This window comes from Cyrtonyx montezumae, unplaced genomic scaffold (genome assembly GCF_038088225.1).
Source record: "Cyrtonyx montezumae isolate F1298 unplaced genomic scaffold, pur_monq_1.0 scaffold_10, whole genome shotgun sequence".
Taxonomy (NCBI): Eukaryota; Metazoa; Chordata; class Aves; order Galliformes; family Odontophoridae; genus Cyrtonyx; species Cyrtonyx montezumae.
In genome coordinates this window covers 42072681-42097294 of record NW_027071826.1, presented here as the reverse complement: position 1 = coordinate 42097294, position 24614 = coordinate 42072681, and the positions used below count along the sequence as shown (strand labels likewise).

The 24614-nt window shown below is 40.0% G+C and overlaps 1 protein-coding gene across 2 annotated transcripts in view; it reads left to right on the top strand.

The window, feature by feature from the left end:
- LRP5 (LDL receptor related protein 5) overlaps positions 1-24614 on the top strand; it is a 129091-nt gene that overhangs the window by 45196 nt on the left and 59281 nt on the right. For both annotated transcript variants that reach the window (XM_065755109.1, XM_065755110.1), the window contains exons 3-5: positions 702-899; positions 5182-5378; positions 7278-7409. In XM_065755109.1, coding sequence (XP_065611181.1) covers positions 702-899; positions 5182-5378; positions 7278-7409 — 527 coding nt within the window. The remainder of the gene's footprint in view (positions 1-701; positions 900-5181; positions 5379-7277; positions 7410-24614) is intronic.

Here is a 24614-nt window from a genome sequence, read left to right as displayed (position 1 = left end):
GGAAATAGGTGCACTGGGAAAGCACTCAGACCTTGTGGGATTCACCATTTTTTAGTCCTTTCCAGTTGATAAATGCTTTTAATGTCTCTATTCAGGCTACTTGAATTGCCTGAAAGTGGAGCGACAAGGAAAGTGGGGGCATTGATAGGAGAAGGAAAGCATCTGAAATCTTAATCTAACGTGATTCTAAATTTGCACATTATTTATTGTTAAACAGAAACAAACTTGGGAGTACTTGCTTTTATTTTGTACACCAACTTTCAAAAGGGAGTTCACCCATGACAGTTCTGGAAGTTTCCTGGCTGGGTAGCAGCTTGTTGTTTCTGAATGTGATTAAGAATAGATATTAACTTGTAATAACTGATCAAGCAAGGACAATGCACTGTTGTAAATGCTTGTGATAAACAGGGGCTGTCCAGCATTGATGGCTAAAGGTAATATGTTATGCAGAAGCAATAATTCTGTGTCATGCTTTCAGGAAGGACTCTTTTTGCACCCTCTGGAACTGCTATTTGAATTGCTGTCTGTTGATGCGTTTAGGGAAATACATATTTGTGAATAACACTACTTTATGGTGTGACACGAAAGAAGCAGAATCAAAAATGCTTCAGAACATTACAAAGAGCTGCTATCCCTTCTGTTGCTGAAGCTAATGAACATACACTGCAATTAATTTTTGTGATCTCTGCTTTCTTTTTTAGATACATGTATTGGACTGACTGGGGTGAAACACCCAGAATAGAACGGGCAGGAATGGACAGCAGCGCACGAAAAATAATTGTTGATTCAGATATCTATTGGCCAAATGGACTCACAATAGATCTTGATGAGCAGAAACTTTACTGGGCTGATGCAAAATTGAGTTTCATTCATAGAGCGAATCTGGATGGCTCCTTTAGGTAAGTTTCCTTTAGTCAATAATATAGTATGAATTATTTCTCACTCCCTTTATTTGTTTTGAACTGAGACTTTTTTCAGTAATCTAGAATGCCTATACCTTGTTCATTGTGAACTCAGATGTTATTAGCTCTGTAAAAACAAAATACTCGTGTGCTATAAAACAGTCTTTAAGGGTACTTTGATTGTTATTTTACTATAGATTGTTTGTGGCCCTCTTGCACGGCGTTTTTAAGGCTCATACTTATCTTGGAAATATCAGGAGTTGCTCATCCTTGGCCCTAGGCAATATAACATTCAACTAATGCTATAGAGACTTTCTTATATTTTACTCAGGGTTTTTTTTTTTTGACAGGAAAGATGTGTTGAGACACCTGTCCTTGTCCCTGTCCAAAGATATACTCTGTGGCATGCCTATTAAGTACCCAAATTCATCTTATTTCAGACTGTGAGTGAGCGAGATTTTCCTAAGGCTTGATAGAAAGCACAGTATGCAAATGTGCAGGCTTCTGTCCAAGTGTCCCTGTTGGTTTTGGCTGTTATAGAATGACACAGATCACCCTACAGACAGGTCAGGCCTGGGCGTTTGAGTTTGTACCTTAAGCTCAGCAGTGTTCCACGGGAAGATTGCATTGGTTCTGAAGGGCATCAAGTATGTAAATATGTAAATTATGTAAATAATTGAATCTTATCTTGAAGCACAAATTTGGATGCTGAGATTCTGTTACTATTCTAAAGAAGTCTACCTTGGGGAAAGAGAGGGACATTGTGTTATTATATAGCACTGTGTTGACTTGTGACTTGTCAGAAGGTTGCTACCCCAGTGTGTCAACAACACCCTAAGGCAAACTGGAGATAACAGTGACCATTATGTAGTGCACATGAGCTCTATTTCAAAACATCTAAAATTTCTCTGTTATGCAATCGTTCAGTATTGATAGAAATTTGGAGTTTGGATTTACTCCTGCCTATATTGTGTGCCTCTTCTCCATCAGGTAACACTGTATTTTCCATCGGTATCTTTCAATTTTTTGCAGTTGCTTTCCATGCCTGATTTTCGCACTCATAGAAGAGGCATAACGATATTGACATCCTTTATAAAACACTCTTAAGTTCTATTGAGAGCGCTCTGTAAGGGCTAGATAATGGTGGCATTGTGGTGAGTGACAAGTATTAAGCGACTGTCAGAAGCATAGACAAGGGAAAAGGCCTTTAAAGAAGGGAGTGGGAGCTCAAAGGCTTCGTGCAGGTTCACAGAAAGGAAATGCTGTCTGAAAGTTCTAAATCTAGCAGATTTTCATAGAATGCAATCTAAGTATGTTTCTCTTGTTTAGGTGTGGGTGATAAAGTTTTCCAGTCTAATTCTACACTTCTCATGCGCATTGAAATGTAATAAACTTGCATGTTTGTGTAAAAACCTGGAGTTGTAACGCATAAGTAAAATGTATTTTGCTCATATTTAGGTAGAGGGAGACCACCTGAAAAAGAGTGCATATATCCCAGCCATTTTCCTTTGTGACAGATTGGTCTGCGTCCACCCCCCACGCAGTGTTGTATTTTACTAAAAAGGAAATAGTACTTTAGGAATAAAAATTATGCATGTACTATTTTGCATTAAAAAAAATCTCACTGTTGTACACTTTTTACTTATCCTACTGTCAGTTGCTGGAGAGCTGATGTCATGCTGGATGTCAGGATATTCCCATGCAGGCTGTGTTCAGTGAAATTCCTCGTGTCTGTCTCGCTGCATGTGGACTGCAGGCATAGCTATGCTACAAAGCAGGTTAAACAATATGATAAAACTTCCTTAAAATATTATGCATGTGAATAAATTCAGTGAATATTGATCTTAAATTTTCATTTTTTTCTTTATTTCATTTATTTTGTATGATTTACTTTTTTTCCTTCCAGCGATGAATATGGAAAAAGAAATCTACGAAGCTGAAACTCTTAGGTCTTGCTTGCAAAGTAGACTTCAATAATAATTCCAATTTATCATGAATTTTGAACCAATTAAACAAAATCGACCTTCTTTATGTGCAAATGGATATGTGAGAGGGAGATTGCTTCTGTTTCTTAAGCACACAGCCTAATAAGTTTCAAACAGAGCTATCAACAGAAGTCTTAATGCAGTTTCAGTACTTCAGAACTCAGATGAGAAGAAAATTTGCACTCTGTATGGTGAATTAATGTTACCGAAGCAATCTGCCTGATATACTGGCTAGATTCAGTTTCCAAGCATGTCAGCTGGAATGCAATTACAGGAGGGGGGAGACTTGATACCTAAGAATGATGGAAATAGGGACAATATATGGTGGAAGACAGCTGCTACCATACTAGAATACAAGTACAGACACTGCGGTTACTGGTTTAAAAAAAGGCAGTAGCAAAGGAGAGAGTGGAGAGGAAAATCAGTAGTTCTATTTGTTCTGTGGTGTTTAATGGTGAAAGAAGCAGTGAGAAGTTGAAGGACAGAAATTTTAGAGCAGTTTTAATATTCTATCTGGAAAAGAAAGAATAATGCTAATTTTATTTTTCCATATTGCATATGTGAAAGTGCTTGCGTATGCCAGTCTGTTTTAATTCTGTCCTATGTGTGCAAGATTAATGTCTCAATGCATATGAAGAATTCTGGGGGTATTTTTTATTCCACCCTCATAAACTGCAAATGGAAACTATGCTGATTAAAAACAAAATTAGCCTTTCTCTCCAAAGTGTTAGCTGTTTTTGTTATTGTTATAAACCTCATCTGTAGAAACAATTCAAATGCAGATTGGAATATAAGAAAAATATATTCCTCGCTTTCCTTCAGAATAATGCTGGAAGTTAAGGTTTCTCACAGTTGTACCCTGATTAATCAGGGTACTGCTTTGCTGCCGCAGAAGCCTTTAGAAGGCCATGTGAATGCCTTTGTACACACCACGTAAAATGCATAATTTTTGTGAAAACTGAGGTCACATTTTGATTGAGGATTTGTTGAGTGTGCTTTTGCTGAGTGAAAATCTCCGAAACTGTTGGATTTTAGCAATTTAGTGAATTAATTGCAGTGTGTATGAATCTGGGGATCCTGTGAGTTCAGAAAACACATTGGAAATTTCTTGTGTTCTGTGGCTTTTGATTCAGCTCGTAATAAATGTGAGAAAATATGCATACACAGAAGAAAGGGAGTACAGCTGAATGCCATCTGAAAATGTGTGAAGTGTTTTTGATTTATATTCATCACAAGTATTTGGTCTTAGACAAAGCATAACTGACAAGAGACAAACTGTTGACTTCTACCTTAGAGAGAACATGCAAAGAATATGGCTTTGAAGAGCATGGATTTTGTGATGGACGACCTGTGTTTTGTCAGCTTGTATTGTGCGGGTCTGTTGTGAGGCAAACAAATGGCCCTCAAGTGTTTCTTCATTTTCCTGCTCTGAAGAAGAATTGGTGATTGCAAATGTGAAAGTCCTGTTTAAGGATGTCATATACTGCAGATGAGGACGGGGGAGGGGGGTGAAGACAAATAAGTTTTAATGGGAGGAGCGTGCTTCAGACCTGTGTTTCCTCCCAAGGGCAGTTGTATGTGGATGTTTGCACAGCCCTGTTAAGGAACTCTGGTGTGGCCTTTCAAGAGGTCAGTGTGCAGCTGAACCATGTGTTGCTATGAAACATGGTATATTTGTTTTCTTATTGCTATGAAGAGGCAAAGTCTAAGTTGTCATTCCTACATTTTTGCATAGCTAACTATTTATTTGGAAGGTGCTTGCTGTTATGTTCTCTATGGGCATACTGGTGTGAAGTGACTTAATGGTTGCTAAAACCAGGTGTGAATGAAAGAAAAACAACCTTAGAGGTTAATTGTTGAGCTTGGCCTACTGTAGCTGCTGCTAAGTGGTTTATTTCAAAGCATTTTCAAATTGATGTGTGAAGAAAACTAATTTTCAAGTTATAAAGACTGAAAAACATTGAAGAAGGAATTTGTAATATAATAATGAATGGTTTTAACATGTAGTACAGGAGGATATAAGCAAAATAGTTTATAAAGATATGCAAATAAATGTGTCAGATATGTATTTGCTTGGGCAAAGTTCCTTCTGGATTAATGTAAAAGGTTGTTTTACACTCCAGTGTGGTTGTCACTTTTATCACCAGGTGATTCTCTTCACTCAGTGATTTTAATAAGAGAAGACAATTGCTATATGAGTTTTTAGAAAGTTGGTTGTTTTGTTTAGTTTTGTTTTCCTGTAAGGTGTCTAGTGAGAGCAGTGCAAACTTAAGCTTGCCCTTTCTTTCGTCTAGGCAAAAGGTTGTTGAAGGAAGTCTTACTCATCCATTTGCCCTGACGTTATCTGGGGACACCTTGTATTGGACGGACTGGCAGACACGTTCCATTCATGCCTGTAACAAACGGACAGGAGAGAAAAGGAGAGAAATACTATCTGCTCTGTATTCACCCATGGACATCCAGGTCTTAAGTCCAGACCGGCAACCCTACTGTATGTTTTACTTTTCCTTGAAGCCTTTTTTAGAACTGTTACTCATTTGTCAGGAAAACGTTAATTGCAGAAATGAGTAGTGTGAAGTTTTAGTGTTTTGAAAGCATTTCAGGGAGTTAGTTGTGAAACTGTAAGTACTCTATCCGTTATCTTTCTTTGAAAGTTCAAGCCTGAGTAGGTAAGAGCTCACTTGTCATCCCAGTTGGTAGTGAAATTCCAAATCTGGAGCAGTACTTCAGTGATATCTTTTAAAGACTTACCTTAGAACTTTAAAAATACTGTGATTTTAAAGACATATGAAAAAAAATGCTTATCACTGCATTTTTTTATAAGTACACTTACAATAAAATATGTAATGTTCATTTTGTACTTAAGGGCAATTTTTGCAGGCCAGACTCAGTGTTGCTTATCTTCAGTATGCAACAGATTTGGAGTTTTGTTATGGAAAGGTATTCAGCTTCCATAAAAAATGTCTGTGCCTCTTTTTTACCTTTGTTTGTTGATCCTTCAAAGGAGGAAAGGTGTTAGGGAATAGAGAATTTAAAAAGACTATCTGTATATTTTATGTGTTTGATTTCACATGGGAATTGGCCTAGCCTGTTTTTAGTAGAATAGTGAAAATGAGATAAAAACAATAGTGTGGGAATGTGTATAATTCAGTAGCTCTGGGAAGTATCATATCTTCCATAGGGAAAATATTCTTGTTTATTTGGATTGTCTAGTTCAATTATGCCAGTTCTAAAGTCATGTTCCCCAGCAAAGTTTATAGGATATCAGCAAACAGGCTTGGAATTAAGGAAAAGGAGATCACTTTGGTGATACAACACGTGCAAGTTTTCATTGAGGTTGTCAGGTATGCACAGCACCCTGGTTTATTTCAGAGCTCCAGATAAGAATTTGTCTATGCTGAATTCTTGCCATTGCATTTAGCTCAGGGAATGTCCCAGCCGTGGGTCACATTATTTCTGGGTCAGTCACAATGAAAATATGATGAAAATATGATCTGCTGAAAATAGCTGAAATGCCATTGACTTCATTAAGATCAGGTTCATATGTCTTCCTTTCCAACTTTCTGTGACTATCAGTGGAAGAAACACAAGTCAAATTAGCTGGAATTTTTGTATTTCTATAATGAAGTACTTAAAATCAGTTTGAATAAGCTTTTGAGAGCGCTTGCAATGTCTTTGTTATTAAATATGTCAGTGTTTTCTGTAATTATTTGTGGTTACTGCTCTGTATCTTGCAGTCATTTTTTGTTCCAGGTAAATTGCACTCCCGTCCTTTCCTCCCCTACTCCCATCATTTTTAAAATTTACTTTCATGTTTTCAGAATTACCGGGGAGCTGAGAGGAAAGAATAGATAACTGTAATCTTTATAGCATTTGTGCTTTTTCTAATGTTGATGAAGTGTCCATGGGATTTACATGTTCCCTCTGTGCATTTCCTGATGGTTCAGAGATGTGTCTTGCAGCTGGAAAAAAAGCTTATTTCCAACATGCAGCAGTACTGTAATTCGTAGGGTATTCCAAGCCCCAGTTCACATTTCCATGCTGCTTAGCAGACCCAGCGTTGGTGAAATATGTAGTGTCCAGAGCTGTTAACTGTGTTCAGCTTCAGAAACATTGGAAGAACAGGACAGTGAGAATATGCTGAACTGTCAGTTCTTTCAAAGTTGGCCTTCTGTACATCTCAGATTAGATACTCCCAGAAATAAATTGCTGGAGAGGGATGAGGCATCAAGCACTTTATTTTGTGGTTCCTTCGTTATTTAGCACCAATCCCACACCAGTCACTCGGGATCTGTGGTAGCTTGCTCATAGGAAAAAAGAATAAAGGCTTTTAGATGTTCTAGAAAAAAGGAAAATGAGTCTGATTGATCATTTGTTTGGTTTCTTGAAGTTCACACTCCATGCGAAGAAAACAATGGTGGTTGCTCCCATCTGTGCCTGCTTTCACCAAGAGACCCCTTCTACAGCTGTGCCTGTCCCACTGGTGTGCAGCTAGAAGATGATGGCAGGACGTGCAAATCAGGTAAGAGCTTGGCTTTTCTACAGTAGTGCTCTTGACTTGGTTTGGGCTTACTGCTTAAATGTTAAGTCTTGATGAAGTGAACTGAATGGAACTGTCTGGACGTACTGGAATTTCAGTGTTCTCCTGAAATTGCAGACACTTTGTCCTAATTGCTGAAACTTTGCACTCAAATTTCCTACCTGGTTACCAAAATTTTGCTGAGTTACAGAAATTGTGTACGCTTTAACTGCATTTTGTGTTGCCAGTTTCTGTAGAAATGGAATAGCATGTGGAGGCCATTGCAGAAGCAATTTATTAGAAGAAAATTACTGTAGGATCTCTTTCTATTTGATCAGAGGCCCATAGGCAGAGGTTTGCTTCCTGTTGCCGTCTGGTTGCATATCAAAGAGCAGTATGCTTAAGACCTGCTGAAAGCAGTTGAGTCTCAGTCTGTGTGCTCGTATACTGTTTCAGAGATAAACTCATATGTTTTTCCCCTGCGTCCATTAGTTTCATAATGAAATAATCTGAACGGAAAAATGAAAAAAATAAGTTTTAAACTGAAAATATCACTTTTCTGGTGCTGATGATGACTAATCCTTCTGTTTCCCTTTGGGCTGTTCTCTGTGAAGCGATATATGAAGCACTGTACTTTTGGACGTTACATTAATTTTCAAAAAGTCAGCCAAGGCTGTGTACGAAGCAGCTTATAAAACTGAATAAGATAATAGGATGAGTAGCTTTTCAGGCGCCAGTTCCCTATCACTGAAACATAGATGAGGAACCTTGTATTATTACTATTACCACCAGAAAAAAGGCCATTCAAAGAATAATAGCTAGAGCACATGCTTTAAACGAAGTACATAACTAGATGCATGTTCACATCAATAAATTGAGTCAAGTGGTATACTTGGAGAGCTTGGCTCTATTATTGTTCAGGAAACTTCTTTTAAAAAAATTAATCATAGCAGAACACGGGTTTAACGCTAATGTAGCCATAGGGATGCTGCGAGACAAGGTTCTACGGACAGACTGAAGGACCATCCGTTGCCTGTCTCTGCTGCGTTTTCACGAGGCGAGTCAAAGTGTGTAGTTATTTTCTGATGTGGGTTGATTCCTCTAAGTACTAAAGCAAGCATAATGGTGTCCTTTCATTTGTGAACTTGAAACAGAATTTGAACACCGAATCTCCAGGGCTTAAGGGCTAGCTTTATTAGCTCATCCTGCTACAATTGAAAGGCTTATAAGGTAGTTCTTGCAGCTGCTTGAAAGACCTTTCTCTTTCCTTCTTTCCAGCTTTGGAAAGTTTCCCTTTCACAGCCTTTAAAAAACATTGCTGAATATGCAGGACAACCTTTTTAGACGTTCATATTGACCTTATGTTTCTGGCAGTGGGAATGAAGGTCAGCCCGCTTTTGGCATTTTGGCGGATAGCGCAAGCAGGAGTGACTGCTTATACTGTGCTTTCACCTTTCCATTGTCAAGCCGGACAATCTGTCAAGGGTGTTCTGTCAAAGGAGGGCAAAAAAGTGGGATGGGAACAGGAAATCTGGTTTTGCATAAGAATGTGGCCTTTTGGTTCAGTTTTATGGATTATTTCTTTCCCAAGCTCCACATCTTTTGTTGTCCTGTCTGCCTTATGCCGGCATCCATGTGCTTCTCTTTCCACTCTTATTAATTAAAATTAACTCCTTGGTTGCAAGGAACTGACTTTTTGTTCTCTGCACGAGTCCTTTGTAGTAAAGTTGTGTCAGGAACTACAGATGCAACAGTGTTGACCACCTCTCCGTTTTGCTGCCTGTTAGCTAAAGTGCTAAGTCACTTAGGCATATCGGCTTCCTTGATGTTAGACTTTGAAGTGAATTGCAAAAATAGTACCATGAATTCCTCTGTAAGAGGAAAAAGCATTTAGTTCTCAAAACCTCTGTCCATGTTGGGAGTTTACTGGTACAATTACAGCTATATACTATTGCTGTATAGTTCTGTCAGAAAGTATTCTTGTGCAGATAAGCCTTGAGATTGGGACTCTTAAGCAATTTCAGCTCTCTTGGATAGTGAAGACTGTGCACATGCAGAACATTCAGATACGAGAATTGTAGCTTGCTGCAGAGTAACTGTTGAATGGTAATTTGGCTAGGTAATTAAGAAGACATGAATTCAAGAACTGGCTATGCTACTGTATTGTTTGCTGTTGTTTGTGTCTTCGTGCACTGAAACTTCAGAAGTCTGGATCTTTAGCCTTTTTCTGAACATATAAATACTGATTTGCTGGAGCAGTAACTCTTGCACCTACGTTAAGTGAATAATTCTTTAATTTTGGCTTTCTGTATGGGTTCATCCTTGTTTTCTCTCTGGTGCTAAGGAGTTACGCAATGTAAAGGGGAAAAAAAGCTATACAGCAGATATACTTCACTAATAAGATTAAATATATGGCTTAAACATATGGATAGATGACAACTAGCATCATGCACAAGATCCTCTCTGGGAATGTGTTCTTGTTTTGTGCAGGTATCAGATTTATTGTGCTACTTCCCTTCACACTTGATGTTGCTCTGTTGCCTGAAGTTTTTATCAGTTGAATTTTCTTCTCTGTCCACACCCATAGCTGGATTTGCTAGGAAAAGATGTGTGCAACATTTGATAAATATTACAAGTTTTTTTTTGTCTGTGTAGTGGCAGGCTTGTTGATCGGGGTATTTGATTGCTGAAGGTGTAGACAAGATGAGTGCTTTTCTTGCAGTTGTAGAGTTGGGTAGGGAGGTTGTAATTCCATGTCTATTCATTACGTCAGCGGAATTGTTCCATTAGCAGTCCTGTGAACACTCAGTAAAAATTCCCGCTCAGCTCTGCACTGTGCAGCCTCACCTCCACCACTGTTTTGGGTACCACAGTATCAGAAGGCCATAAAAAACTGTTAGAGAGCACCCAGAGGAGGGCTATGAAGATGGTGAAAGGTCTGTGAGGCAAGGTGTGTGAGGAGCAGGTGATCTGTGCCCAGGTGTGCTCAGCACAGAGCAGAGGAGCTGAGGGGAGGCCTCGTGGCGGCCGCACCCTCACGGGGAGTGGAGGGCAGCGCTGAGCTCTGCTATGTGTGACGGTGACAGGGCCCGAGGGAGCTGTGTGGGTTGGGTTGAGTGTTAGTGAAAGGTTCTTCTCCACAGGCAGTGAGCTGGGAACAGGCTGCCCAGGGCTCTGGGCACAGCCTGGAGCTGCTGGAGTTCAAGGAGTGTTTGGGCAATGCGTGAACGTATGGTTTAATTTTTAGGTGATCCTGTGTGGAGTCAGGAGTTGGACTGTGATCCTTTGGGTCCCTTTCAACTTGGGATATCTTATGATTCTGCGATTTTTCAAGTGAGCTTTCAAGCCAAGATCTTTGAAATTACTTATGAAGTTGTATTGGACCACCCTTTTCTGGAAGGGAGGACAAAGAGTTCTGTTTGTACTATGGCCTGAGGTACTAAAAACAAAGAGATAGTAATCAGTGTAACTCGTAGGAAGCTGAGAATCTTGCGACTTCACTGCAACTCTGAGGAAGTTCTGTAACCTGAGTTGTAAAGGCAGTTAATGAAACTGCATTAATATCTGTTGCCTGACAGGCATTGGGTGAACCAAAAAGTAACGCATTCCTTTTCAGATCTTTGAGTGAAAGAACCCAGTCTTGCCCATTTATAATATAAGGAAGTTACTGTTTGTAATGCCTGCTGGAGCCCAACAGCTCTAGTCTGAAGTAAGCGCCTGTGAAGAGTGTTCTAGTCAGTAATAATTCTAATTACCATGTAATTTCCAGGAATAACTGAACTCTGAAATGTCATACTTCAAAACAGAACTTCTTAGACCAAGTGGCTTTCTTGATTAATATGTGTTTGTTTGAAAGTCTTCTGAAATCCTACTTGAGTAATCCCATAAATCTTTGAGAATGGAACAAGAATTTGGTTGCAGCCATTTAAAAGGGATGTGTAATTCTGCAATGCAGTGCAGTCTTCAAGTGATAGCTCTTCTTTGAGCAACTCCATCTTGTGTATGCTTATCACGCTAGCAGTCTTTTCTCTTGCCTTTCTTTGCTTGGTGCACAGTGAACAAGATTAATTTATCTGTTTCTGATTACTGCTCTGGTGCACTTTTTGGTATAATTTTACCACTTGATATGTATGCAACCTGGATTTTTCCACCCTGTTCTACTTCCATGGAGAGAGTTTTGCTTTATTCTGAGGGGCAGAGGTGCAGTCTCAGATTTCCACTGCTTTTCCCTCTTGTCTTTGCCTTGGCCTTGTAGTTCAGTTTAATCATAGTCAAATCTAGAGGATTATGGTATATATTGTCAGCTAATTGGGATTAAACTCTACTTTCGGTCTCTTTTATAAGATAGGTATGCATTCTTTCAAGATTGAACTAATTTCTGCAAATAGTATTCAGCAGTCTGTTCCCTGCATGTTTCTGGAAAATGTGCAATCTTTCTTCTCTATTTAGAGCCAATGATGCTAGCCCTCTAAAATGTTCAATGCCTCATCTTTTTTCTTAGAAGTGGGTTTGTTTCCCTGTAAATGGTCATCCCAGCTTCTTAAATTCTCTCTGTCTGTGTTCCATTCCCAAAGGATATTACTATCATTGCACATCGTTCTCTGCTATCATGGTACCAAGCAGGTCAACTTGTGTGTCAGAATTTTAAAGCGTATTCATCTATGTCTGATGGCACAAAGCATTTTGAGGGAAAACAAACCTCACCCTTCCGAACTTTTAATAATTTGAAACCATGTCTGTAGAGTTTAAAGTAGAATAAACTAGGACTTCAGTAATATTTTAAAAAAATAGTATGTCTTTTTAAGTTCAATAGAGGTTCTTAGAGTTATAGGAACTCAAAATAATTCCAGGATCTGTGCAGTTTCTGGAATCTGCATGCCCCAAGGTTCTAAGAGCTATTTTTCAGTTTTATATTTGCTTCTCCATAATGCTTGTTGCAATGTAACAATAAAACATTTCAGTAAAACTACAGATTTTTACTCTACACATTACATAAATATAGCAATTTCACCTGAACATCGTTCATTTTCCCTGCACACAGGAAGTAGTAAATGGATTCTTTAATTTGCTTTACTTATGCGTATAGGTTTGTTTATTTATTTATTTACCTATTTAATTGTCTTCATCCAACCTCAAAACAGTTTTCTCACTTTTGCCCTTCCAATTGATTCTCTTCCCCATCCCACTTGGGGGGCAGCGAGTGAATGGCTGGGTGATGCTGAGTTGCCTACCAAGGGTAACCCACAACGGTTGTGCAAACTGAAGTTTGGAGAGGAAGATATTTGTTTCTCTAGAAAAATCGTCTATTTCCTGTGCAAGTTATGACCGATGGTTAATGTGTACTTTCTAATTAGCTAGCTGCTTTTGCATGTATCTTGTACCTGGCATATCAAAGTGTAAGTGGTTATCTGGGACATTTGGCATGTTGACCGCAACTCACCAGAGAAGCATTTTTGCAGTACAAAGCAACTGTTATTTGCTTTAAAGTCAGAAAGCTTTGGCTTTTGAGTCAGTCCCTCATAGGAGCTGTAGGATTTCCTCTGCAAAGGCAGAACGTTTGTAGTTTTTCAAATAACTATGAAATTCTAGTTTCTCAAAATAAAACTCTGTTCTCGTAATTGGGGAAAAAGGCAGTAGCTTCAAGTGTTTGAATAATCAGCTCCCTTTCTTTTAATCCTTGATTCTGTTGTTGAGGCAGTTCATCAGAGTTGGGTAATATTCTCAACTGCGTAATTTCTCCTTGCCTTTCTTAACAATGCAAAACAGAAGGAAGGAGCAATTATGTGCCAATCTCTCTGTTGGAAAACAAAGAGTAGAAAAATTATATTACCAACAAAATATATTGTGGAGAAAAATATTGAAAGAATCCCTCCATGAATATCTCTTTCCCCTGTGTGTTATCTGATTGAAATGCAATCATGGGGAAACAAAACAAAAACAAAAAACAAACAAACACAGAAGATACTTTTGTTGCACCATGCTCTGTCTTCACAGATGACTTCTGATTACCATCAGGAGATCTCGTTCATAGGCTTGGCAGGATTTCTTGTTCTCCATCTTGCTGCTGTGCTCCCAGTGGCGTTTCCTTCTGTCAAGGAGCAGCTAACCCCATGTGTTGCTTTTCTAAGACTTATCTGGGGCCTTCTTGAAGATGGCCTCTTTGAACTAGGCATTTGTGTAACTGGCATCTCCCTAAATGCCTGCTACCATTTTAGATCTGTAATTTTGTGTTGTTTCCAACCCTCCAACAGATGATCTTGTGGAAGGTGGGTGTTTTCCGCCAGATGAGAGGGGAAGTTTGGATAGTAGTTCACATACACAAAGAATATACAGCGGAGTTCCTGCAAGGTGGAGATTTATACAAATCTTAGGCTATGAAAATGAGATGAAGTAGGTTGAACGAGGAAATAACGCTTCATTCCCTGCATCCAGACCCATTTTGACTATGGTACACTTCTTACTCCAAACACATCCCACTGATCCTTCAGCACTCAATGAGCTGTAATTGTATTACTTAGTTGGAAACAATACGTGTGGGACTACATGCCACTGAGATGCCTTTGCAGTTAAAGAGGAAGAATTGTAAAAACTCTCCAGCAATGAAAAATGGATTAGGAAATATGGGGGATACTCTGCAAGTAGGAAGCCAATGAATAAGCCATCCTTTTGGGTATTATCTCCAAAATGTTTCCTAGGATTCTTAAGCATTCTATTTTTTTTCTGTTGCTTCTGCATTCATAGGAATCAGAATAGTGGAAGGTTTGTTCATTTCTGTGCTGGTTTTGAACCTTGGTGGTGTAAGTTAAGTAAAGCAATAGACTTCTTCTAGTTCTACTCCATTTCATAAAAATTTCATTGTGTTTTTTTCTTTTCTTCATTTGTGTGTATTGTTTGTCTTGAATATGTTTTCCCCTTGCTTTTGGCTGTATTTTTGGTTATGATTTCATTTGATCTGTATGAAAAGATTACATTATTTTCTATTCATAGTATCCTTTATCCTCCTAAATGTGGAGCACTTTGTGTAGTGCAGAAATGAAATAGCCTCTTATGGAAATGGCCTTGTTTAAAATTTCACTGGATATCAGCCATTAGAAACATGCTGTAAGGAGCAAACCTGGAGGGAGTGGAAAGTCTGCCTTATCTTCTTCTAACTCTGTTTTCAGCAAGCTTACAGGAGCAATAAATGAAACTCTTTCCAGACTGGTGTGTTGCAGATTGATGACTGCTTTGAAAAAGCAGAACACGTTCCAGTTAGAGATGGTAGCTAACTCATTTTGTGCATGTTGAGTCTTCCAATCAGCTCAGTTTTTATGCTTCAGAAGAACCACACCCTTTGTCTGCACTGAGGTTTATGTGTAAACTCTTGTTATCTCGCATTTTCCATGCCTGAAGTACCTGCCCATGGAAAGTTACCAAGTCTCAGTGCTTGCTTGTTAAGCTTCTGCAGCTTGACTGCCTCTTCCAGCATATTGTGAGCAGGCACACTTTTACTGCATCAAAGTAGCGACAGAAGGGTTGAGATCTGCAAACCCAAACTTGTAATTGTTTGTAGCTTTTTCCATGATGTGTATCCTTTGACAGATGATGGTGGCTGTATTTTCTGTGGCTCCATCACACTTGAAACTAATTATTAACACTTAAGCTTCAAAGCATCATACAGCTATCAACCTTGGGGGAGCCTGTGAGGCGTGATGTTATGGAGGAAAACAGTGCGGAGAAACCGATGTATTGTAAGGTTTCTTGATGAGTTTGAAACTTCTGCAATTAGAATGCAACCAAAGTGGGATTACAGTAAAACTGTTGTTTTTCTTCTGCACAGTATTTAAAAATATATATATTAATTATGTAACTTGTTGAGTTTAATGGGTTTTTGATTGTTGGTGTTTGAAGATGTCAGCACCAGAACTTTGTGTAACAGAATCTAGTAAAGTGGCTGAACTGCTTTAAAAGATAGTGATTTCATAGTCTAAGTCTGTAGGGTTGTGTACCTCCTAAAAACAAAAAACAAAACAAAACAAAAAAAACAACAACAAAAAAAACCAACAACAGGTGCTTTAAAACTGTGCATTGCAAGGAAATACCAGAATCCAACAATTGCACTGTATTTCTAGAAGTGAGAATTTGTGGCAGACTTTTTCTTAGTCCACCCTTTTTCCTATGTCTTGCAATACACTGTTATTAAGAATTCTATTAAAAGAGGAGTTAATTTTTTGCTAATTAAAATTAGGAGCTGGGACTGTGAGAACAGTAAGTTAACATTCAGATTTACCGCTTAACATTTCCAACTTCCTGCCTGTGCTCTCTCTTCAAAGCATATAGCATACAGACAACCTGACCTCAGGGCAGGAGTTAAGACTTGATTGTTGAACTGCTTTGAGGTCTTTGGATGAAGTGTCTGTATAAGGGTAAATTCTTTTTCTTGGTACAGCAAGAGCTAAGCAGTTGTGGTGATCAGGTTACTGCCAGTGCAGTTTTAACTGGAAAGATCTTCTGAGAGTTAGCAGCTTCTCTCTTAGCAGTAGCTTTACAAAGCTGTGGTACTAGGTACATACAGTCTTGAGATGCTTTGTAGATCCTAGGCCCTGAACTAGAACAGTGTTAACTGTGTATTCTGTGTAACAGCAGCATTCTTTGGAAGAAGCATTGCTTATGTCTTAGTCAGCTGTTTTGTGCTGATGATATCACCTGTAGAGTTTAATATTCTGTTTGAGGTACTTGTTCGTTTGTGAACATCATAACCCTGCCTGAAATTGTAGCTCTTTTCTGATTTGGGAAAAGTAACTATTAGGAGTCTGCTATGGAAGTAATAGAAGGAACATTGGACAACAGCTTTTCAGTACAACGTGCAGGGAGATATGATGTAATTTAAGAGTTACGTGAGTGCTCTGGTATTTCCTTCCTTTGTCAGAAGTGTTTTCGTTGTGCCTACTTACCTTTCAATTCAAGCCCGAATGTGGGCACTCAAAACATTCTCTGAAATAAACCTTTCCTGTTTCTGTTTTGTTGGTTGCATACTTTGACTGCATGCAACTCTCAGTTTTAAACTGATAAACCTGATACATGCTGCATGCTTCCCCTGGTAGTGTCAAGTAGGAGAGTACATTCCCTGTCTCTCCCCACTCAGAGCCTGCATCGCTGCAATACGAAGCAGTGGTCTTTATTTGTGGGTATTCTCAAAGTTTGTTCAATCTCCTTAAATGTTTTTATGTTCTGCAGAAGTTAAGTAGCGAGAGTGGGGTTTGATACCAGCTTTCAACCTCTCATAATTTCATTACATCATTCTTACTGTGGTGTGAAGACTGGCTGATGCTGAACATTATGCAAGATGTTGTAACTGTTTTAGATATTGTGGAGATTGTTAAACAGCATGGCAGCATTTCTTATTTTCATGCACTCCATACAGAATCATGAAGTTTCTCCCCCACCCCCTTATTTCAAACAGATTGTAAAAGAGTTGCCTGCAGTCAAAGTACTTTCTAATGGACCGCTTTCAAAAAGAGCTGACTGCTTTGTTCCACAAAGAAGAACGAAAAGCTTTACCATTGTTGTACTTTATCTGATTTTTTTTTTCCCCCACAAATATAGAGATCTCAAAAGTTGCCTTTATATAGACTGGGTGTGTATGCACATGCGTGTACACAGAACTAGGGGAAGAGTCCCACAATGGAGCATTGTTCTGGCCTGATTAGCAGGCAGACAAATGGGAAAGGAATAGCATGGTGTTTTCTGGCATGGATTAGCAGAAGGAACCACTGCAGTCTACATTTGTTTAGATTGGGTGAATAAATTGGAGCATTTGTTACTGTATTATAGACGTCTTGTCACTTGTCAAATGTGAAGTGGGCCAAGGGAAGAATAAAAAAGGCTCTTGTCAGGCTGGTGAGATGGCCTGCTTCACTGCTGTCAGCTCTGATTGCAGTTAATTTTGCAAATAGAATGCAGCTGCCATTTTCAGCGCTGAAGCATGAATTTTTAATAGCAAGCACACAAAACAACGAAATCAAAGCAAACACTATACCTAGTATGGGTATTAAAAATAATTGGTTCCTGGGAATGGAAGGAAAGCGTCACATGTACAAACAAAAAAGTCTCCTAACCTGCTTCTGTGGGATTTCTTGATTGCAAAGAGAGAATATAGTCTTCAGGAAGTGAGAATTACTGCCTTGAACAGTAGTACGTTTTTCTGTTCTGTTTGTTTTTTTAAATTGAGATATTGTTAGCACTGGTTCTGCACGTTAAGCAGAACATTGCATGGGTTTTTATGGATATCAAACCTACCGAAAATTCTATGGAAGGTTGCAGACCTCTTTTAGAGATTAAAAAAATCCAACATGCTTAAGTAAAATAGTTTTTTGAATTGGTGGGAAAAATAAAAGAACTTGAAATTGAGTCTTGAAATGCTTTCTGAATAGCAGCTCTTGAGTGGCCTCGTTTTTTTCTGGTGGCTGACCTATGGATCACATAGAGGACTCTTACTGAACTTCTGCTGTGATATAGTATTTGGGATAGTTTGCATTTGCCCTCATGAACCCCACAAGGAAAAGATAAATAAGAAAAAAAAGAGTAGTTACACACAAGGAGTCATGGTGTGATGACCATGCTATAACGGTGATTCTCTGTGCATCTCTTGTCATGTGGCTACATGGGAACAGTGAGAAGGTTTGTGAACATCGATTTAATCAAATAAATGCTGTAGCACTCCAGTGCTGGGTAAACAGCTCACTATAATGTACTAGGCAGGTTCTGGGATATCTAGCATTATAGCAGACAAGTCACAGCGTAACATTTCTGTAGCCTTGAAAACATTCCTACAAACACTAATAATCAAAATGCCTCCGTGATGCAGATAAAAGTAATGAGCCAGACGAGCGTGTTTGTCCAGGTTTCTGGAGAGAACCAACAACACTGCTGAGATAAGTTCTCATCTCATAATGCTGTGCACAGAGCCCAGTGCCAGATTTTTCTCTTCTTTTATAGTAGAGGCAAATATAGTAATAACAAACACTAATTTTTGGAGTGCATTGTAGTAAAGGCCAGGATTTCTGTATCTATCAAACCTAGTCCACAGTGATGAGGAGAAAGCTTTCAGAAAGGAGGTGGGGAGAATGGAACAAGACGTACTGGGTTAACGTTTTCTCTGCTTGCATGTCTTGTAACATCTAAGGATGTAGATAGTGTCTGTCAAGAGCCTTGTTGAGTAAGAATTTAACTTCATTCATAAGTTCATAAGTTCATAAGTTCATAAGGTTGGAAAGGACCTATAAGATCATCTAGTCCAACCATCCTCCTATCACTATCTCTACCCAACTACTAAATTAAGTCCTTAAGCACCTCATCTAAACGCTTCTTGAACAGCGCTAGGGATGGTGCCTCAACCACCTCCCTAGGCAGGCCATTCCAGTGCCTGACCACTCTTTCAGAAAAGAAATGCTTCCTGAGGTCTAATCTAAATCTTCCCTGGCGCAACTTGTGGCCATTCCCTCTCGTCCTGTCATTACTTATCAGGGAGAAGAGGCCTACCCCCTCCTCACCACAACCCCCCTTCAGGAAGTGGTAGAGTGCTATAAGGTCTCCTCTGAGCCTCCTCTTCTCCAGACTAAACAATCCCAGCTCCCTCAGCCGCTCCTCATAAGACTTGTGCTCCAGGCCCCTCACCAGTTTTGTTGCCCTTCTCTGAACACGCTCCAGGGCCTCAATGTCCTTCTTGTAGCGAGGGGCCCAAAACTGAACACAGTACTCGAGGTGCGGCCGCACCAGAGCTGAGTACAGGGGGATGATCACCTCCCTGCTCCTGCTGGCTACACTATTTCTAATACAGGCCAGGATGCTGTTGGCCTTCTTAGCCACCTGTGCACACTGCCGGCTCATGTTGAGCCGAGCATCAACCAACACCCCCAGGTCCTTTTCCTCTCTACATTCTTCAAGCCATTCTGCCCCAAGCCTATAGCATTGCATGGGGTTATTGTGGCCAAAGTGCAGGACCCGGCACTTGGTCTTATTGAACCTCATCCCATTTTGCTCAGCCCAGCTGTTCAGCCTATCCAAATCCCTCTGAAGGGCCTCCCTACCCTCAGGCAGTTTGACACATCCTCCCAGCTTTGTGTCATCTGCAAACTTACTGAGGGTACACTCAATTCCCTCGTCTAGGTCATCAATAAAGATATTAAACAAGATGGGCCCCAAAACTGACCCTTGGGGGACACCACTCGTTACAGGACGCCAGCTGGACTTAACTCCATTAACCACTACCCTCTGGGCACGGCCCTCCAGCCAGTTCTCCACCCAGAGAAGAGTGAACCTGTCCACACCACGGGCTGCCAGTTTCCTTAGGAGAATACTGTGGGAGACCGTGTCAAAGGCCTTGCTGAAGTCCAGGTAGACTACATCAACAGCCTTTCCCTCATCTACCTGTCTGGTCACCCAGTCATAGAAGGAGATGAGGTTGGACAAGCACGACCTGCCCCTGGTGAACCCGTGCTGGCTGGGTCTGATCCCTTTATTGCCATGCACGTGTCGTGTGATCTCCCTCAATATCATCTGTTCCATAACTTTCCCTGATACTGAGGTCAGGCTGACAGGCCTGTAGTTCCCCGGGTCTTCCTTACGGCCTTTCTTGAAGATGGGAGTCACATCGGCAAGCCTCCAATCTTGTGGGACCTCTCCAGATAACCAGGAATGCTGATAGATGGCAGAAAGTGGCTCGGCAATCACCTCTGCTAGCTCCCTCAGCACCCTTGGGTGGATCCCATCTGGCCCCATGGACTTGTGGCAGTTCAGATGGAGGAGAAGATCTCTGACCGTCTCTGCTTGAATCACAGGGGGTGCATTATGCACCCCGTCCCGGACTTCCAGGTCAGGGCAAGTACCATTTGGATAACTGTCCTGTCTATTAAAGACAGATGTGAAGAAGGCATTGAGAACCTCAGCCTTTTCCTTATCATCTGTGGTTATATTGCCTGCCTCGTTGAGTAAAGGAGGGAAATTTTCCTTAGTTTTTCTCCTGCTGTTAATATATTTGTAAAAGGGTTTCCTGTTCTCCTTTACAGCAGTAATTCATTTTAAGCAGTTGCATCTCTGCAGCACAAATTGCCAAGCAGCCAGAACTTTAAATCAGTCAAGTAGCTCATTCCCTTTATTATTTCTCTTTCCCATAAATGTCAGTTAGAGGCATGTTAGAAATTACAAGAATTCTCCAAAAAATGTTCAGCTGAACTACCAATGAGCTGTCCTGTCCCACTTGTCAAGTAGAATTATGATTATTTTTATTCTGGTCAGTTGGGTCAACAGAGAAAACAGCCTAATCCTAAAGCCCTGGATTGCCAAGTTGTCTTCTCCATGATCGTTTTCAGCTGCGTGTCTCTGTGGTACAGAATATTCCCAAAGTTCCCTGCCTGCAGAAAATGTTCAAATGGCTGAGTATGTTAGAAGCAGGATTGTTTTTTTCTTTTGCTGGAAGATTGAAGTCATCATGCTGTTGGTAATTCTCAAGGGGTAGTGGCTGCCCTGTTTCTCCTTTCCTGGTCAAAATCATATTTGATATGCAAGTGAATGTGTACATACAACAGCTAGATGAGATATGGTCGAGTCTGGTTATTACTGCTGTTTTGGTGTTATTAATATCCTCCATAAATAATGCCTTACAGCCCACTGTCTAGCCAGCACCTGTGGGTATAATCTGGGCCTTAAGTTTTGATCTGCCGGTTTCTTCCTCGGGTATGTTCAACCCTGACCTTGTTCCCCATGAACGAAGGTGAAGATGCAATCATTCGTGAAGAGGCAAAACGTATGTGTTTGATTCTTATCTGTCTGTTCCCATGCAGTGATACCTGTAATGTTGGCCGTCTTAGAAATGCATGTAATGCTGGTAATTGCTGTGTTATCAGTTGCTATGCATATATTTGGTGCTATTCAGCTTCACACTACACATACTTTAGTATTAAGATTACGATTGCAGATGTTAATATAATGGAAATTAGAAGGTAAGGTGAATATGAAACTGTGCTGTGGGTGGCTGAGAGTTGCAGTGCTGCTTGACACAGTTGAACCAAAAGTTATTTATCCCCACTCAGCTTTTTATAGAAGATTTGGATGACCAAGTGCATCCCCTTTTCCATACTGAGTAGTGGGGCCTGAGTTTTCACTTGCACTAGACGTGGGGTTTTATTCTGACTCTTACCAATGAAGAGTCCGTATTTCAGAAATATGGAAGCCAGACTTAAAGCTTTGTCTCATGAGCTATTTTGTTGCTGTTTTTGTTGTGCTATTGTAGCTTACTGTCTGAGATCCGCAGTTGCAGATCAGGACCTGCAGGTGCTCTCTCCATTGGCTTTCTCTCCTTTGGCTGTTAGGGAGTGATTTTAATTTGCATTGGGAAACTAAGTGTTTTCTGTGTTCTAATGTGTTGCAAAATAGTATTTATGGGATTTTTTCCTGTAAAGAAGCCATGTGGTGGTGGACCATCTGTACTATTTGAGGTAACATCCATGATCCAGGTGATTTGGCTTCCTTTTTATTTCTGCTGCTTCCTACCTTGACGTGTTCTGGACAAGCCCTTCTATTTGTACAGGCTTGCTGAAAGTATCCTTTTTTAACATTGATCAGTTCTGAGTGCAAACTTTAAAAATTTTGTAGCTCCTCTTTTTCTTGTCATTACATAAGAAATTAGCAGAGCTACTGTGGAGCTGTTGTCTATCCAGAAACGTCAGTATAGCCCAAAGGTGAGTGTTGCTGGGGGTAATCCTTGAATTAGAGAAGAGCTCATCAGACTCTGAACTTCTCTTGTTCCCAGACTGCTTTTTTAGGTACTTTCAACAACTGCAGTTTTCTGCTTGCTTAAAAAAGGAAGTTATCTTGCATTTGGTAGAGCAGTTGGAGCAGATAGAGTTGTTAGCAGTGTCACCTTTAATTTGTACTGTGTGCTGTTACAGGTTATTAATCATTCCAAGATTGCTTACCTAAGAAGCATGGTAGAAGAGGGAGGTATAAGCTATATATATTTTTTTGTTTGTTTGTTTGTTTTGTTTTTGTTTTTTTTGCCAAAGCACTTGATTCATTTCCACTGTGTGGGTTATCAGCCAACGCTTCTAAGTACGATAGAAAATACCAAGTAACATCTTAGGTATTCCATTATTTTTCTCCTATTTCCAGGAGATTGACAAAGCTTTTGAAGAAGAGTAGTTTTACCAGTAGTGCTTTCTAACAATTGCTGGTACAAGTTGTTCCCTTAACAAAAGGGGAACTTGACAAATGAAAAACTGTTTGCTGTGTTTACCTCGGGGAGCAAAGGAGGAGAGAAGCCTTAGAAGCTGTCTGGTCACTTGTGCCTGTTTCCTGCTTAACTTGGGCTGCAAGTCACTGGTTTTGGTATGTTCAGATAAGTAATCAGAAGTTTGAAGCATGAGGAGCTCTTCCTGAAAAAAAGTTTTGTTTTTCAGCCTTTAACATTAGAAAATCTTAAGGAAATTTGAAGGCAGACTGCTTTCTTGCTTCGCTGTCAAGAATATGTGGATTCTCCTTCCTCCTAATTCTCTGTGTATTCTTACGTTCTGGTTTGTTGTTGTTTCCCTTCTGCCCATGCCTTCCTCTGAAGTTCACTGATTCAGCTGATGCCATAGTTAGCGGACTTTGTCAGCTACCACTGGCTGGAAGAAGCATTTCTGCTGGAGGCCTTCGCCGTGCCAGCACAAGTGTTCACAGAGCTCTGCAGTGAACTGTTCTGTCTAAAAACTAAGCCTTATCTCTTCTGAGTTGGTTTTGGTTTAGATCAGCTCTTTTGTGTGGTATGCAGCACATAACCTTGTTGCCTATTGTGCTTGCACCTGGAAAGGAGTGGTCCTGAAGTGAGAACAAGCAGGCAGTAGCAAGGAGGAGGGCAGCACCGCTTCATTTGGGAAAATTGCTTGGATTTTGTTCAGACACTGCCCTTGTAGACCCTTTTTATCAAATCCTTGCAACTTGAGCACTATTCAGAGCTTCTGAGGTATTATTTGGAGGTGAAACTCTGGTTTCCAAATCCAAAAGCAATTTGCAGTACCGTCCTGCTCCTGATGGAAGTATGAATTAGGTTTTGATGTGTGGTTCTTCTGAGTCCCCAAAACTTCATACATACGCCTAGGTGAAATTTTCTTCTAGAAGAATGTTCTTGTGAGGATTTGGATTTATGTTCTTTGTAGTGGTCTCAAGAGGATGTGTCCCATATTGACCGTTTTCATTTAATCTGGGCAGTTGGTGGGACCTGCAAGTTATCACCTCCAGCTGGTGCTTCCTAGTCTGGGCTAAATGAAAGAAGTGACATCATTCTGCTTTCCAGTTCTGGAGTCTTGCTGAAATGTAAAAACTTGTCAGCTCTGAAACTACATTTAGAGAGAGAAGGAAAAGCACATATATTGCTATTTATTTTCTGAAGCACGTGGGTGGATGTGGAGGAAATGTCTTCAGCAGCCTGATGTTTTACTGTGTCCTGGTTTTGTACTGATAGAAGAAGGTACCAGTAGGAAACTACGGAAAACTGTTAGTCTTTGAAGTGTGTATGCTCCAGGTTGTTTGATGGCAGTAAAACTGCAGTGAGGAGGTGGAGTACAAGAGAGAGAAAAGTATCCTACTGACTTAGTTTCATTATCAGATCTGACCAGATCTGAAATATTTGCTATAGCTGTGACTTGCTATTGGGCTATCGGGAACAAATCCTTAATGTAATTTGTTTGTGAAATACTGAAGCCTTCAGTTAGTTCTTTTTTTTAAAGATGTAATGCTTGTTTGTTGAAAATCATGTCTAAAGCAGTGATACCGCTGGCAGGAAGTTTGGCCGAGCTGGGGAATTCTATATAACACAGTGAAATATTTGGACTTACCCCACCAAATTACTGTTCGATTCATGCTAGTGAAATGAATGACATTATTCCTGCTTAGCCTGGGTTATCTTTTGTAACTTTTTCTTCTTCCGTTACTTCTTTCTTGATAGTGGAAAAAGTAGTTTTGGGAAGCATCCATTATGTAGCCAATATTGTAAAAAATTCTAATCTTTCTTGGAGGTATGGTAGAGGCACAGGTGGGATTTGATACCAGCAGCCTTTTCAAGGATGGCTTTGTGATTATTGGATTGGAATCTGTTAGATGTTGGTTGCCACCAACACTATTTTACCTCTAGAAATGGAGTTGCTAGTGCTGTCCAGTTCTTGTTTTCCATGGTAGGTTGTTGTGCAGGCTGGA